Source organism: Vipera ursinii (assembly GCF_947247035.1).
Source record: "Vipera ursinii genome assembly, chromosome: 1".
NCBI classification, from domain to species: Eukaryota; Metazoa; Chordata; class Lepidosauria; order Squamata; family Viperidae; genus Vipera; species Vipera ursinii.
The window spans coordinates 290,595,227-290,610,786 of NC_139512.1; the positions used below are offsets into that span (position 1 = coordinate 290,595,227).

Consider the following 15,560-nt stretch of genomic DNA (forward strand, 5'->3'; position numbering starts at 1 on the left):
CTGTGACCTTAAATGCTTTTATCAATGATTATGCTCATTCACACAATGCTTCTTCTGCGTTCAGGTACCTGTTGAAAGAGCATTATGAATTGCAAGCTACCTTTACAGGAGCTAAATGATCTTGTGACTGTTCCAGACCATTGCTGTATATGAAACAACAAAATCAGCAACCACCATGGCATTCTTATCCCACAGAATTAGCCATAATCAGTCTTATATTATGACTAAGAAGCCTTGTCTTCCTTTATTGTGCTTTTCCATGCCCCTAAACAACCAAGAACTATCATGATCTAATGTTTCAAGCCATATGCTTGAACCAGAAGAAGAAGAAGAAGAAATAGAAATAGAAATAGAAATTGTCAGGATTTGCAAACTGAGTGTAGCCTGTCAGCTTCCAAGCCTAATCAGCAATACTGGGAAACCTACCTGCACCCACATCGAATTTTCCTCCTATAATAAAAATGGTACTAATTTGAAAACGTATCTATGAGTGTTAGTCTGTATCTGTATTTTCCTTTATTTTCCATTTAGATGAGAAAGCAATGAAGTTCATTTGGCTTGAACAGCTGTATCACAAGCAGTTGCTTACAAATCTCTCCTCTCTTCAGCAGCAGTGGGGTAAGTGTGTCATATAGTGGTATGTCAGGTAAAACTTGAAAAATGTCTTTATTTTCTCTTGTACTGCATTGATTACCAGAAATGAGCACAGCAGGATAATTACCTACATTGTGATCTATGACTAGGACTTCATCTAAATCTTACGAATGAATGAGAAATTCTGATTAGACAAACAACAGTCAGAAATATACTGAGTCGTGACTTTTTGAGCACATTGAACCAACATTCACTGGGATGGGAAGAATCCCATAAAATTTTCATTAAAAAGGGGCATCATTTTTTATTGTTCTGCTTTGATGATTAAAGACCTCCTGTAATATATTTTTTAAAAAAATATTCTATATTTCTGAAATATTAAATCATTTATTTTTAACGTATGTGTGTGCGTGTTGTTAATAGAAAAAAAATGGAAAGCAACAGTGTGCAATGAGGTTCCAAAGAATTCTTCTAAAGAGCTGAATAATGAAGAGCTAGACAAACTTGCTGAATTTTGCACATCTCATCAAGAGTAAGTGATAAACATTACTTGTATGTAATAAAATTATACAGTATTAGTCAACATTTTTTCCCAGTGAGTTGTACATGTGATAATTCTTTCATATCCAAAAGTTGGATATGATCAGTGAACTCTTAATTTTGATATTTTTCACCCTTGGAACAACAGCACCTCCTTGTAATAATATATGTTAGTATTAAAGTTATACAGTGTATAGAAAATAGCTTGTCATTTAATTGCACTGCCCAAAGGTGTCCAAAACTATAATAACATTAGTTTTCAGATTAAATATCTTTTTTTCATTTTGCTTGTCCGATATTTGCAGACCATTGTTCTATTAAATAAATACAAATAAAGATTATCTCAAGGCGAACCACTTCCTGGTTTTTACATCATTATAATCGTGTGGTTTACTTGACAGTAGTAGAGAAGTAGTTTGCTACTGCCTTTTTTTTTACTTTGATTTAAATTTGCTTTAACTTTCTAGTATACTCTACAGAAGGTATGCGGTGGCTCAGTGGGTTAGGACGCTGAGCTTGTCGATCAGAAGGTCGGCAGTTTGGCAGGTCGAATCCCGAGTGCCGCGTAACAGAGTGAGCGCCTGTTACTCGTCCCAGCTTCTGCCAACCTAGCAGTTCGAAAGCATGTAAAAATGCAAGTAGAAAAATAGGGACCACTATGGTGGGAAGGTAACAGCGTTCCGTGCGCCTTTGGCGTCTATTCATGCCGGCCACATGACCATGGAGACGTCCATAAAAATATGAATGGTATAAAATACAAGAAGGAGCTATAGGAAATGTTGGTGCAAAATTCTCTCCTGATCTAGATGCCAAAGAGCCTTGCTTTAGTCCTTGTTTAACAACCACAATTGGGATTAGGATCTCAGTCACTGAGTGAAACAGTTATTAAGTGAGATATCACATAATCACTTCACTCAACAACTGCAGTCTTTGGACTCCCAGTTGCAGTTGTTAAATTATCTTGCAGGTTGTTGAGCAGATAGCATCCCAGTTAAGGAGTGTGTAGAGTCTCGGGAGGGTGGGAGAAGCTTTGGGAGGCCCAGCACAGGCTGTGCACGATGGTCTTTGCTCAGGAGCTGAGAATCCTCCCTGTCGAAATCCAATCGGGATTTTCAACTCTTAAGCAGAGAGACACCAGGCCTCCCCCATCCACCCGAGGCACCTTGTGCTCCTTACTGTATCTTAACTATGCCGCTTCTCTGCTCGGGAGCTAAATCCTCCCTGCCAAATTCCAAGCAGGATTTTCAGCTGCTGAGTAGGGAGACAATTGTGTGTGGCAGGCACCAGACCACGCAGGGCCTCCTCTATCCCAAGGGACCCTTCAGTCCATATTGCCTCTCCATTCTGGGGCTATAAAACCTACTTGGTTTTTGAAATGGACTTTTTTCAGTCAGCCAACATAGGCAAGAGGGCTCCCTGTCATTACTTGGGGCTGGTTGCAAACAACCCATTCTGCAAATATTCTGGGCCAAAATTCTGCTCGAATGTTGGGACTGTTTTCAGCCCCTTCCCGGAAATGAGACGGAGTCATTTAGGCAGGCAGCAGTGGTTTGGCCATTGATTTTCTGGGAGAGGGAAGATTTCAAATGGCACTCACATAATCGCAAGTAGCTTGGCAACCAGTCGTAAGTGTAAGTACAAGTGCCCAAATCACAATCACGTAGTCATGGGGGCACTGCAACAACTATAATTTGGGTCGTAAGTCCCTTCGTTCAGCATCCGTGGTAATTTCAAATGGTCATTGAATGAACTGTCCTTAAGCCAGTAGTATATTCTCTCTGCACTTTCCCCACATTAAATCAGAATTCAGGGTCTTTGACTAATTCTTGGTTGATTTCAGTTTAGGGCAATTTTTATAAAGTTGGTATATTTATATAAACACAGGTCATAAGGGCACTTTCAAGATCTTATATTCATTTCACTATTTTTGTTGCCTTCTGGGCTATCAAGTGTTAATTTGTACAGTAAATTATTGATATTAGTATGCTCTGGCTCTATGCTTTAAAACTGGTGGTATAGATAGTATTTCAGTCTTGTAAAGCCCTGTGCTAATATTAGAGCATGGAAAAAACAGATCTGATTTGTTCTCTAGTTTGGGTGACGTTTGTTTTAAAGAATATTTTGGTAAGACGTGCTGTTTGTTTTTAATTTTCTTATGTTTTTGGGTTACAGACCACTTGTCTCCAGAAGCAAGGTAAGCTATGTTTTTTTTTTCTTGGCATACTTTTGCTATTAAATGATTGAGTGTTCTTTAAAAGAATTTACTTCCCATAACGTGCAACATAAACATAAAAACAAGGGTATTTATAATGTAAATGTTATTTTACTTTTCAGCTCATAAATAAAGAAATATCCTTCAGATGTGAACGGTTCATAGGTTTAATGGCATCTGAAGATTTAAAAGAGCAAAGTACTTCTATGTGGGATTCAGGTATCTGTCCTATACATTACTTTAGCTTAAGTTAAACAAAAATGTCATTATTTGAAAATTATTCATTTGGAAGAATAATCAACCTTTTTTAATCAGAAGAAAAAAATGTAATTATATCTTGACGACTTTTTTATAGAAAAAAGACTATATGGACAATGGCTTTAAAGAGCATTGTTATTTCCCAGTATTAAATATTACAGAAGAAAGGTATACAGTTATTAATGAAACTAGCAGGGAATTGAAAAAAGATTAAAATTATTGAGTAATAGCATGCAAAAGTGTCTTCTGAATGCATTTTTGTAATGTTTTGTAATGTAATGTTTTATGAGATTTATGTGTCTTTTCATGGTAACAGCCTCCTACAAATGTCATTAGTAATTAAGTTGTATAAATTTGGCAGATATAACTAGAGATGGGTTACACGTTGCCTCTGAACTAATTTTATGCTACTACAACCACAGTTGCAACAACAACCAAAAAAATACAACATTGGCACGTTTCCAGCCATTTTGAAGTGGGAAACACATGAAAACCCCTAAAATAGATTTAATATAATTTTGGAAATGTATATAAAGGTTAACAGTTTCTACTGAAAGGCAAAGAATAGCTGTAAAATTTAGTCTATTTTTAGATAGGAGACTTTAAATTAAAATCTCACATTCAAATCTATCACATATCTGCCGTAGCATACTTAAATACTTCATCTCAGTTAGGATGCTACAAAAATAGATCATTTTTGTTATTTTCTGTCAATAGACTTAAGAAAAGATCTCTTAGAACAGGGATGGGGAACTTCTGGTCATTGGACTAAGTTATTTATGTAATCTTGAAAATCCTTCTTGTCATTGCTGTTACAAATACCTACTGAGCTTGGATTTTTAACTTTAAGAGCTAGTGGGAGAGAAAGAAAAAATTGACCTTGGACTAGCCAGGCTGGGAGAGACTTTTGAGTTGTTTTCAGAGAGGTTCCGCTGCCCACGCAAACTGAAAGTCCCTTGTATGATTATTATTTTAATAGCAAGAGAATATTAAACTAGGCAGAGCTAGGCAATTCAATCCAGTGTATCAATTTAGGATACTACAGCAGATGCAACTTCTGATTAACTACAAATCCTTGCCCATATATGAACTAAATCAAGGAATGTTTATCTCTAGAAATACACATGGAAATGAGCTTGTGCTGTATAATGTAAAAATAAGTTCACCACAGTTATATATTTTTAATTTGCACTAAAAAACAGAGAACTGAACATATGCTATAAGTTCCTTAATGCTTAGTTTTCCAACATGAATAACGGTTATAGCAGGAAAATCAGCAAGAACTCAATGAAAACTTCTGTAACAGAGGAAAACTTCATATCCTTAAATGATCAAATTAGGAGGATGTCAAAGAGAGGACGGGAACAGAGAGGTTGAACATTTTGAACATTGTGGATTACAATTTTGCATGATTGACAATTTTTGGGATACTTGAGATAAGGGATTACTATAAAATATTGCTTTCAGAATTGAACCTTTTCTTTGGAGTCTATTGGATTATAAAGAATACATTTAAAGACCAGAAAACTAATCTCCAGGAATGATGCCTCAAGAAAAAACCAACACCTTTCAGAAAGAAGTATATTCTATGCTACAACTAATTAACCAAACAATTGTTGAATGCAAAGAGGACATAAAAAGAAATCATAATGAGACTAAAAACAATTTAGGCAATATAAACAAGCAAATCTCCAAATTACGACTAGAAAGCTCTCAGAAAACGACTACAAAATATGGACAAACAACCCAGAAATCAGAAGTCGTAACAGAGGAAATAGATTTAGAGATGGAAGAGGTAAAAGAAGGGAAATACAAATGATTATATACAAACAAAATACTGCAACACTTAGCTATAACAACGAAAATACAAAAGACTTTTTACCCCTCAGGTCTGCAAAATATATCAGATGGCAAGGAACACGATTTTTAAAAAGGGAATATAGAGCTGTTAAGGGAAATGTCACAACTTGGGAGACAGGGATTGAAAAGAGAAATGGATGGAGAAAGAAACTGGGATTTGTTTAAGGAATATAAATGGGTGGAATTCCCCCCAAAAAATACCTAAATTGTCTTCCTCATGCTAAGCAATTTTTGCAAAAATAGAAAGAAAATTCTTGGGCGATCTAATTGCCCTCGGTTGGAAAGCGACTTGGCGAAGAAAGAAAGCGAGAATCAGATTTTAAAAAAAGACAATTTGACCTGTTAGAGGGGGAATTATATGTTTAAATATTTCTTTGAATAAAATTAAAAGAACAGAAGACCCTTGGATATAATTAGACCTTGATAATGAAAAATATGATTTAGAATTAAGATACCATTTTTTTCTCTTTTTTTGATATGGGAAATATGAAGATAAAATTGATTTGAATAAAACTTTCAGCTATATAAATGTAATTAATATTGAGAAAATCATAACTGATAAAGACATTTCAAATACAAACTTTTCAAATCAAACTTTAATAAGAACACGAAAAACGATATTGATTAATGAATTGACATTATTGATTTATGAATTGATATTATTGTTATTTGTATGATATTAGTAAAATATGATGAAGATGTTTATATCTAACGCTGTGTACATTAACAGTACCAAAAATTGTAATGGTGTAATGAAGGGAAAATGGAAAAAATACGGAGAAGAAAGGAGGATCAGAGAAAAAATACTGGATTGTGTAGTATTGAACAGATTTATATTGAAGAAGTTAATGTTAAATGTTAATGTTAAATGTTAATGTTAACTCCAGACTGCCTCCGACCTGCGCTCGTTTCGCCGGGACCTGAAAACCTGGCTTTTCAATCTATCCGGCCTGGACTGAGAGGGGTTTTAGTTTAAATTTTAACATTGTTTTATTGTTGGGCTATTATTAATTTATTTATTTTTTAATTCTATTTTATCTTAATTTATATTGTTTTTAAATATTGCCCTGTAAACCGCCCTGAGTCCTTCGGGAATAGGGCGGTATAGAAAACTAATTAAATAAATAAATAAATAAATATCTGAACCCAGACAACATGTTGTTTACTAAGCACTAAAGACAGCAATTTTTAAAAATTAATAAAACTTTTATTTAAAAAACAAAATAATAATCATACAAGATTATACCAGTAAATATTCTCTCCCTCAGCTAGTTGGGAGATATCCTGTGATAACTGGTATAGAATTTTTGACTTCTCTTCCTCTGCCTCTTGTCTTTATTGTGCTGGTATCTTAATGAGTTTTCTATATATTTCATTTCTAAGCAACATAAACAGTGGTTCATGCATTGGATTCAAATTATACATACCAACATTGCGCTTCAGGCACAGCCTGTATAAACATTAAGATAACACTCCATGCAAAGTTAGGCTCAGTTATTTTAATGGGATCTGGCTATTTTAAATCTTGATATTAAAATTAATGGATTTTAATTTAATGGAGCCATTGCTGTCAAGGATAATTTGTTCAAGCATTACTGACGGTGTTGTCAGATGTTTTGTTGTTGTTGTTTTCCCCTCAGTGTTTTTGTGCTGAATCACCTCTAACTGCTTCAGTTCTGTTTCATCTAGATACTCAGAGCCGGCCAAGTATTGAAACAAAGAAAAAGAATCATCACAAAGAAAGAGAGAGGGATGAAAGTTTCCAGTCTGAAAGCTGTTGTCTGATTAAGGAAAAAGAAAGGCTTCACGTATCTGCCAGGAAACACCATCTCCAGGAGGAGCTCTGCAGTACTGAACCCACACTGAATCAGCCATTTGTTTTATCCACAGAGACCCTGGACACGCCTTTCTCTCAATGTTTATCTTTGAGGGATGCTAGTGAAAATGACAGCCTGCAGCTGAGGAAAAAACAGTTCTCTCAGGATGGAGCAAAAATAGAAGCAGCAGCGGAGCAGCCTACAGCAACGTGTTTTAGTGAACCAATGGTAGATGCATTAGTTTGGACAGATGCTGATTATATACCTCCTGATCTTATAGCCACCGATGAAAATATTCCATCTGAAAGAAACTTACTGAGGACAAAAAGCTGTTCTAGCTCTGTGGTGATCACCAGTAGCCAGTTGGAAAGCAACATAGTAAATCAGCCGCAGCAGCAGCAGTCTGATTATGAAAATAACAGGAAATCTGTGCAGAACCAAACATCAGACATTAGTGGGAATGTACAGTTTGACACTGAGATGTCCAAACAGCCCAGAGTTGTATGTGAATGGATACAAGAAGAAACAACAGTACTGGAAGAAAAAGGTGAAAGTGAGGGGTCAGAAGCCTTCTTTGAACAGATTTTAAACGGTACCATAAAAGTTAGAGAAGGGGCTCTTAAGTTTCTAGAAACTCAAGAGGACTCTGAAATTCTTCAACATATTTCACCTGAACAAGCGCTTTATTCTTCATCGGAAGATTATTCACCAGATGAAAACTTTTCTTCACTTGATGATCTTGCAAAGCGAATACAGATTGCAGAGGTAAATACTGGAAAAAACCTTTTTTTTCATGTTAGCATGATTCATGTTTGCACTGTGTGTATTTATTTTTTTAGCATGTAAAACAGCTGAAGAGAAAGTTTATCATACTTGCGTGACTTTCTCAGCATTCTCTCACTTTTTTTGTGTTCAATACTTTTTTCTTTTATCTTTTCTATTTTTTCATATTTATCTTATTTTGTAAAATATTTCTTTAATAAAAATTATATTTAAAAAAGAAAAAAAAGATTTCCATCTAAAAAGCAGACATATTGGCATACATTATTTTTCCTATTTCTGATCACAAACATTGTTCCTGTTAGCCTCTATCATTAAAAAAAATTGTTTTCTTATAACTTCCTGATAGAATAGATGCTGCTGCTAGGCCTGATAAATTCTTTATATTGCTTTTCAAAGAATGAGATATTAAGACAGGACATGCTATTCTTTCATTGCTGACTGACTTTATTGCGGTCACTTCATGTTTCTGGAAGTGTTAACTGTGTCTTTTTACGAAGTCATCCATAGAAAGGTACACTTTAGGGTTGATGCATTGAACTGTAAAAATAAAAAAAAATCTGTCAAATTACTTCTGAAGGCATTCAGTTGTTTTTCTAATAAGAAGGCTGCTTTATTTCACTGGACTTTTCCCTAGAGTTGCTGGTTTGTCTATTTATTGCAAATGTTCTTTTATCACTTAAATCAGGGGTCTTCAAACTTGGCCCTTTTATGAGTTGTGGACTTCAGCTCCCAGAATTCCTCAGCCAGCATTGCTGGCTGAGGAATTCTGGGAGCTGAAGTCCACAAGTCATAAAAGGGCCAAGTTTGAAGACCCCTGACTTAAATCAATTCCTGTCTTCCTAAGTTTATTTCTTTAAAATAAATTTACAAACAATTAATATAAGTGGAATTTAGAATGAAGAACTTGTTAAGTTTTTTAAAATTTTAACCCTATTTTTCTTGTGAAGATGAACTTATAGCTATGAGAGTGTGTATTTCAAAGTGTTGAAAGGATGTGTGATGTTATTTGCAGACAGATGGGTCCTTGCACTTTGTGAGAGAGGGTAATGAATATTTCATAAAACTAAGATAGCTTATTCTGAATTTTAAAGCTGATTCTGTTTTTTTAAAAAAAAAACCTAGCAAATACTATGATTTTCTTAGAAAAATGAAGAATGCCCTATCAATCTTTATAAAAGTTCTATTAAATGGATTGTATGTAAAACTCCTGATTTCACTGTTCTTCTACCTCTTCAGTGTTGTTTTTTACATACTGTAAATAATGCTTTTGAGAAACTTTAATTTCTAAAACCATGTTTTAACAATTCTAACCACCTTACAGTTTATTTACTTATGTGTTTTTGTCACCTTCTCATCTTGTGTTTACTGCAAGCATAAGAATGCTCTAATGGGAAATCTTATGTAATTCTTAGCTCTGTGTTGTTCTTAGCTCTTGGAGCTTTCAATTTATCACAGGGAGACTTTGGTCTTTAAAGAGACCACATAATGTATCTTGCATCATTCAATAGCAATCTCTGCAGGCCAAATATGGAATAATATGAGCTGTCTCTAGAGGGAGCTTGCTCCTCCAGCTGTGTCAGCTGGAAAATGAACTTTAAAGAGATGTAAAATATGGGAAAGCAAAGAGGATGGGATAGAGTTTAGATTTTCATTAAGGTAGAACTATAGTGTTTTACTGTGCAAAGTTATTACCACTAATGTATGTGAATGTTGGATAATATAAATATTTATTTTATGTAGATTTCCTAAAATAGAGAACTTATTATTCTGAGACACTTTCTGAGCTGTACTACAACAAGCAAGCCCACTGCTGATCAACATAGCCACTGCTGATCCAACTCTCATTATGCTCATTATTGTTGGCTAGTCCCTTTTCCAGACATATCTGCTGTGATAAAAAAAACTGAAGAAGTAGTAGTCTCCATTTATTTTGCCCCTTCTCCTAAGCAATGCTGTGGATTCTCCCTACAGGGAGACAGATTATGAAGGAATGTGTGATCTCTGTTTCAAAAAGGAGAGTTGGATTTTAATATTACAATCAGGAATGTCAATAAAAATTCTACTGACATGTTGAGAGGAATCTGACCTTTGCTCCTGATCTTGGTGTCTGGATTGCTTTGCTTGATATATCTGAGTTGTGCATAAAGCACTTAATACTTTCTCTTGCAATTATAATAAAATGTTGCACAATATTTCAATTGGTTATCTGTTAAAATGGTTTCTCGTCCATGTTTTGCATAAAAACATATCTTGGCATGAAGAGAAACAGCAGAATGGAAACCCCAATTCATAGCCATGCATTTTAAAAAAAATCTTTCAGAGAGATAACTTAAGCCAATGTCTAGTTATACCCAGCTTTTATACTATATACAAGGCTTTTGTCTGCCCATCCTCAGTCCTCCTACCAAAATGTCCTTAATATGATACTACATATGTAACCATGTCACCAAATGTCAGCAATGACGGCCACTCAGAGGGACTTACAGTAATGGAAAGATATAGGGTAAAAACATAACACTGAAGTCAATACTTTTAAAGTCAGAATTAAAATCAGTATAATTAAAATCAATTAATTGATTTTGCTCACCACGATGTAAAAAAGATGTTGAGACTCTGGAAAGACTACAGAGAAGAGCAACAAAGATGATTAGGGGACTAGAGGCTAAAACATGTAAGGAACGGCTGCTGGAATTGGGTATGTCTAGTTTAATGAAGGGAAGGACTAGGGGGGACATAACAGCAGTGTTCCAATATCTCAGGGGCTACCACAAAGAAGAGGGAGTCAAGCTATTCTCCAAAGTGCCTGTAGGCAGGTCAAGAAGCAACGGATGGAAACTAATCAAGGTGATAAACAACCTAGAACTAAGGAGAAACTTCCTGACAGAAGAATTAACCAGTGGAACAACCTGCCTCCAGAAGCTGTGTATGCTCCAACACTGGAAATTTTTAAGAAGAGACTGGACAGCCATTTGTCCGAAATGATATAGGGTTTCCTGCCTGAGCAGGGGATTGGACTAGATGACCTTCAAGGTCCCTTCCAACTTTATTATTATTATTAATAGGTAAAAGCTTGGCTGACTTTAGTTGTTCCTTGTGTTGCCCTCTTTCTAACATCCAGAGGTCTTTGTACATCCTTTCTGCAACAGAATACTCAGCCTCCAGGGGCCATTGTCTATTCTGAAAGCTGAACACTGTTCTATCCCCAGTGGAATCCAGGGAAACACCTGCAGCTAAGAAAGGGATTAGAAATGGTGGAAAAGAAAGGGATTCACAGTCATAATAAATTTGAAAAATAGGTTTCTATTTCTTAGTTCTGCTGAGGGTGGTTACTATAGTATATTTCAATATATTAATGATCTTTTAAGAGGCTTAGAAAGGAAAGTAACTGTGGGTTAAATATATGTAATTGCTTTATATTTAAATCTGGAATTATTTGTATTTTCAAATATACTGTATTATAATTATAAGTTCATCTATTATTGATGTGACTTGCATACCAGTATAGTGGGATGATAATTTTTTTATAGATTGGGCATGCCACACTCACCTTTAGGATTGTAGCTTTCATTCCATTCCATAGCATTTAATGAATTTTTGACTTGAGAAAATTCTCATACCTTACTACCTCAATTCTTACTGTTGTCCGTGGCATTGCTTCACGTGCATTTCACATTTCATATAAAAATGTCTGTGTGATCATTTCCAATTTCTAAGAGTGATGAGAATACTGAAGCTGAAATTGAATTTTTAGATTAATGGATGGCATATAGCTGCTTGCTTGGAATGCATGTGCATTGTAAAGTCCTAAATAGAAATAGAAATAGCACTTAGACTTATATACCGCTTCACAGTGCTTTACAGCACTCTCTAAGCGGTTTACATAGTCAGCATATTTACCCCCCCCCAACAATCTGGGTCCTCATTTTACTGACCTCGGAAGAATGGAAAGCTGAGTCAACCTTGAACCGGTCAGGAACAAACTGCTGGCAGTCGACAGAATTAGCCTGCAATTCTGCCTCCTTTTTTAATACAGTGCAGATTACAGTTCACTTAATATAGATTGTATTACAATATAATTTAGTTCAAAAAGCATTGATCAGAACTCTCTCTTATTAATTTGACAATATAAAACTACAATGACTGAAATATGGCCATATCCATAGGTTGGCTACCTTGAAAGATTAAATAATTCATAGAGTAGTAATGGCTCTACTAATATAGCAGAAATGATCCTTTGCAGATAGAAGCTATTAAGAACACCACTTTAAGTACCTATGCTTTTAGCAATTCACTTTATTATTGATTTTATATTTTAAGAGATTTCATGTTTTAAGATGTTTATTTGTGGAATTAAGACTACAGTTTAGAGTAAAATATAAACTATATCTGCACTGCAGAAATGTGTTTTATAATCCTGTGTTTGGTTTCATCATTATACCAGATTGTACTTTCAATTGCATGTTCAGCATCCAAATAAGGAAGTACTTGAGATTCTTTCATCCATGATAGTATCTAGCTTCTATCCAAATGGAACCAATGGAGAACATTATGTTACAAGATATTAATAGTGCCTTTGGCGTTTGGCATTTAACAGTGTTTTAAAGTCAAATCTCTTATAATCTTATAAAACAATTTATATTTGCAACTAATAATCTTCAATAATTGTGAAGATTGAAACCAAGAGTTAAAATATCTCAAAGGTAATGTGTAAGATTCCACAATATATAAATGCACTATGTATGTGTAGCAAATGAAACAAACTCTTAATACTGTGTTTTTATAACAAGTCTACTTTATCATACTTGTTAGACTGTTCGTGCGGAGGGGCTTGTGTCTATATTGAAAAAAAGAGATGACAGTGAAGAAAAAAAACTGGCTCAAATCCAGCAGAGACAGTCAAAAAGAAGAGTGAGATTCCAAGTAATGGAAGAAACATTAGAACAAGGTACTTACTCCTCATTAACTTTAACCCCAGAACTGTATAATCACATGAAATAAGAAACTATAAATATTCACATTACATATATGTGCCACCTCCGCTTACATTCCAAGAGCCATGAATGGAGAGATAGGTTGCTTTCAACTATAGGTAATACATACAAACATTGTGTTGCACTGTTTTGTGGGAGATGGGTCATCCCATGAACCCTCACCCTTTTTGAAGTGGTGGCTACATTTGGAATATTGAGCATATGTTTGGGGCACTTTCACAAAGTGTCTGCAATGAAAGGGGCCAGATAAAGCTTTGACTTAATTTAAGAGGACACTCTTAAGACTTTATCATCCAAAAGGATAGGTCTTCAGTATCATGAGCTTGTAAGTGGTCCTTTTCTCGTATCTTGATATTTTTATCTTATCATTTATGCACCATATAGAAGAGGATTTACACTGTTGTGATTTTATATACCCCACCCTCACTGGTTGCTACAGGTAAAGATAACATTCCTTATCAGTGTCACCTTTGCATTTGCTGGGACACATACATGAGTTTGTAACCCAAGAATTACTAGATTGTTCCCTACATCACATCTGGTCCTTTGATCTAACTGAGTCATTTATTAGCAATCTTTTCCACCTCTTGTAACCAGTGATTATAAATTACCAAAGTGTGACATTGTGATCAACTGCTTAGCGCCAGCTGTTTTTACACTTCTGGTTGCCATTGTTAAGCAATTCCATACCATTATGAAGTGGGTTAAGCTGTTAGCAATCTTCTACTGACTTTCCCATTGACTTTTCTTGTCAGAAGCTGGTAGGCCATGGTCACAAATGACAATCATGGGTTTGCAGGATGCTGCAAAATTTTAATTGCAAGCTGATCGCCAAGCAGTCACATCAAGATCACATGATCCTGTGGACTCTGCAAAGGCTGGAACTTTGAGATCCCGTAATAAGTACCGCTCATTCAGTGGTCATGGAATGAGTGGTTGTTAAGCAAAGACTACCTATAGAAGCAAATTATGAATGCAAATAATTATTTTATGGTGCACATTTTCTTCCATGAAAGCAAAAGAAGAAAGCCTATTGCCTAATTCTTTCTTTGGGCCAATATTGACATTTGTCTCTAGCTTTGCTCTGTCTTGGTAGAGGAAGTTGCTGGTTCAGGGCATTTACTGTATTTGGCTATTTCAGGGTTGAGGAATGTATACAATACAGGTAAGTAAAGTATTTCAATTATTTGTCATTCTATTCACTCTCTGTCATCCATCTTCTTTCTACAGAGGACGTTGGAGCTGGCTCCTGCTTTTTGCTGATCTTACTGTGCATAGCAACTGTGTTCTTCAGTATTGGAGGAACAGCATTGTACTGTACATTGGGCAACACAGAATCTGCAGTATGTACTGATTTTGCTGCCAATGTGGATTTTTACCATAGCCAGATACAGAAGGGTATAGAAGAAATTAAACACTGGATATCTTTATAATTAAAGAAGAAATATGAACATATGAACATATAGTAATATTTTACTATTGCAGAAGAAAGAAAAATAGTTGAAGCATTGAATAATTTGGCACTTTCAGAAGAAGTAACATGACATGGGAAGCATCTGTGTTGTACATAGGAGTTAATGTTCAGTAATTGGAGTAATTACCTAGAGCACAGGTCTGCAACCTGCGGCACCGGAGCCGCATGCGGCTCTTTCAGCCGTCTCCTGTGGCTCCCAGTCCTCTGCCATGTGCAGTTCAAAAAAAAAAGTGGGACTAAAAAAGTTCAACCAATCAATTCAAATATGCCGGGTAGGTGCATCTCTCGCCTTGGCTCCACTCTTCAGTCAAACCCTGTTCTGCGCATGTGCGCATGTACGCACATGTGCACACATTTTTTGCGGCTCCCAGTTTTTCCTTTTGTGAGGGAACCGGTTCCGAGTGGCTCTTTCACTGTTTCAGGTTGCTGACTCCTGACCTAGAGTTATTGATCAACTTTCATGAGGCAGCATAAGAGACTGTCCTAACGTACTCCTTTTGAAATGCTCAGAACAATCTTCTGTTTACCAACTTAGAAAAGAAAAAGAAATTCATCTTTCCTAAAATTTCCAGTCCTCATAGTCATATGCAATCTCTGTAAATTTTAATACAAAATAGCTGACTTTCCTTATTTCATAACGCAAAGATATTATCTCCAGTTATGCAATAAGTTCATATTTAATAGAAACAAACCTTATTTGAGAATCATGTATTTTATGTTGTTTATTTTGATGAATTGTAATAATTTTGAGTACGGCAATGGTACAAATAACAGCCTTCTCCATTTAGATGTTATTTAATTGTGCAACATTTTACAATGTAGCAGTTGTAAGAAGTCATGTATTCATTATTTTCATATCCAGTCTTGGCAAAATATGCAGAGTTTTAGTAATGGAATCCTTAAAATGGATTTATAAAACAGGTTCTGTATATAAAACCAAATATAAAATATGGCTCATTTCAGTGCCAGTAATAGCCATCCAGGATTAGTTGGAATAAGGTAGCATCCAGACTGAATTAATAAATTAATAA

General features: G+C 35.4%; 1 protein-coding gene across 1 annotated transcript in view; it reads left to right on the forward strand.

Moving 5' to 3' along the window:
* The window catches only part of CNST (consortin, connexin sorting protein), a 28,406-nt gene extending 13,892 nt beyond the window's left edge, over positions 1 to 14,514 (forward strand). The window contains exons 7-13 of the mRNA XM_083348679.1: positions 532 to 618; positions 1,018 to 1,126; positions 3,307 to 3,328; positions 3,469 to 3,565; positions 7,154 to 8,046; positions 12,874 to 13,009; positions 14,286 to 14,514. Of these exons, the coding sequence (XP_083204805.1) occupies positions 532 to 618; positions 1,018 to 1,126; positions 3,307 to 3,328; positions 3,469 to 3,565; positions 7,154 to 8,046; positions 12,874 to 13,009; positions 14,286 to 14,488 (1,547 nt within the window). The 3' untranslated portion in view covers positions 14,489 to 14,514. The remainder of the gene's footprint in view (positions 1 to 531; positions 619 to 1,017; positions 1,127 to 3,306; positions 3,329 to 3,468; positions 3,566 to 7,153; positions 8,047 to 12,873; positions 13,010 to 14,285) is intronic.
* Positions 14,515 to 15,560: the final 1,046 nt, after the last annotated feature.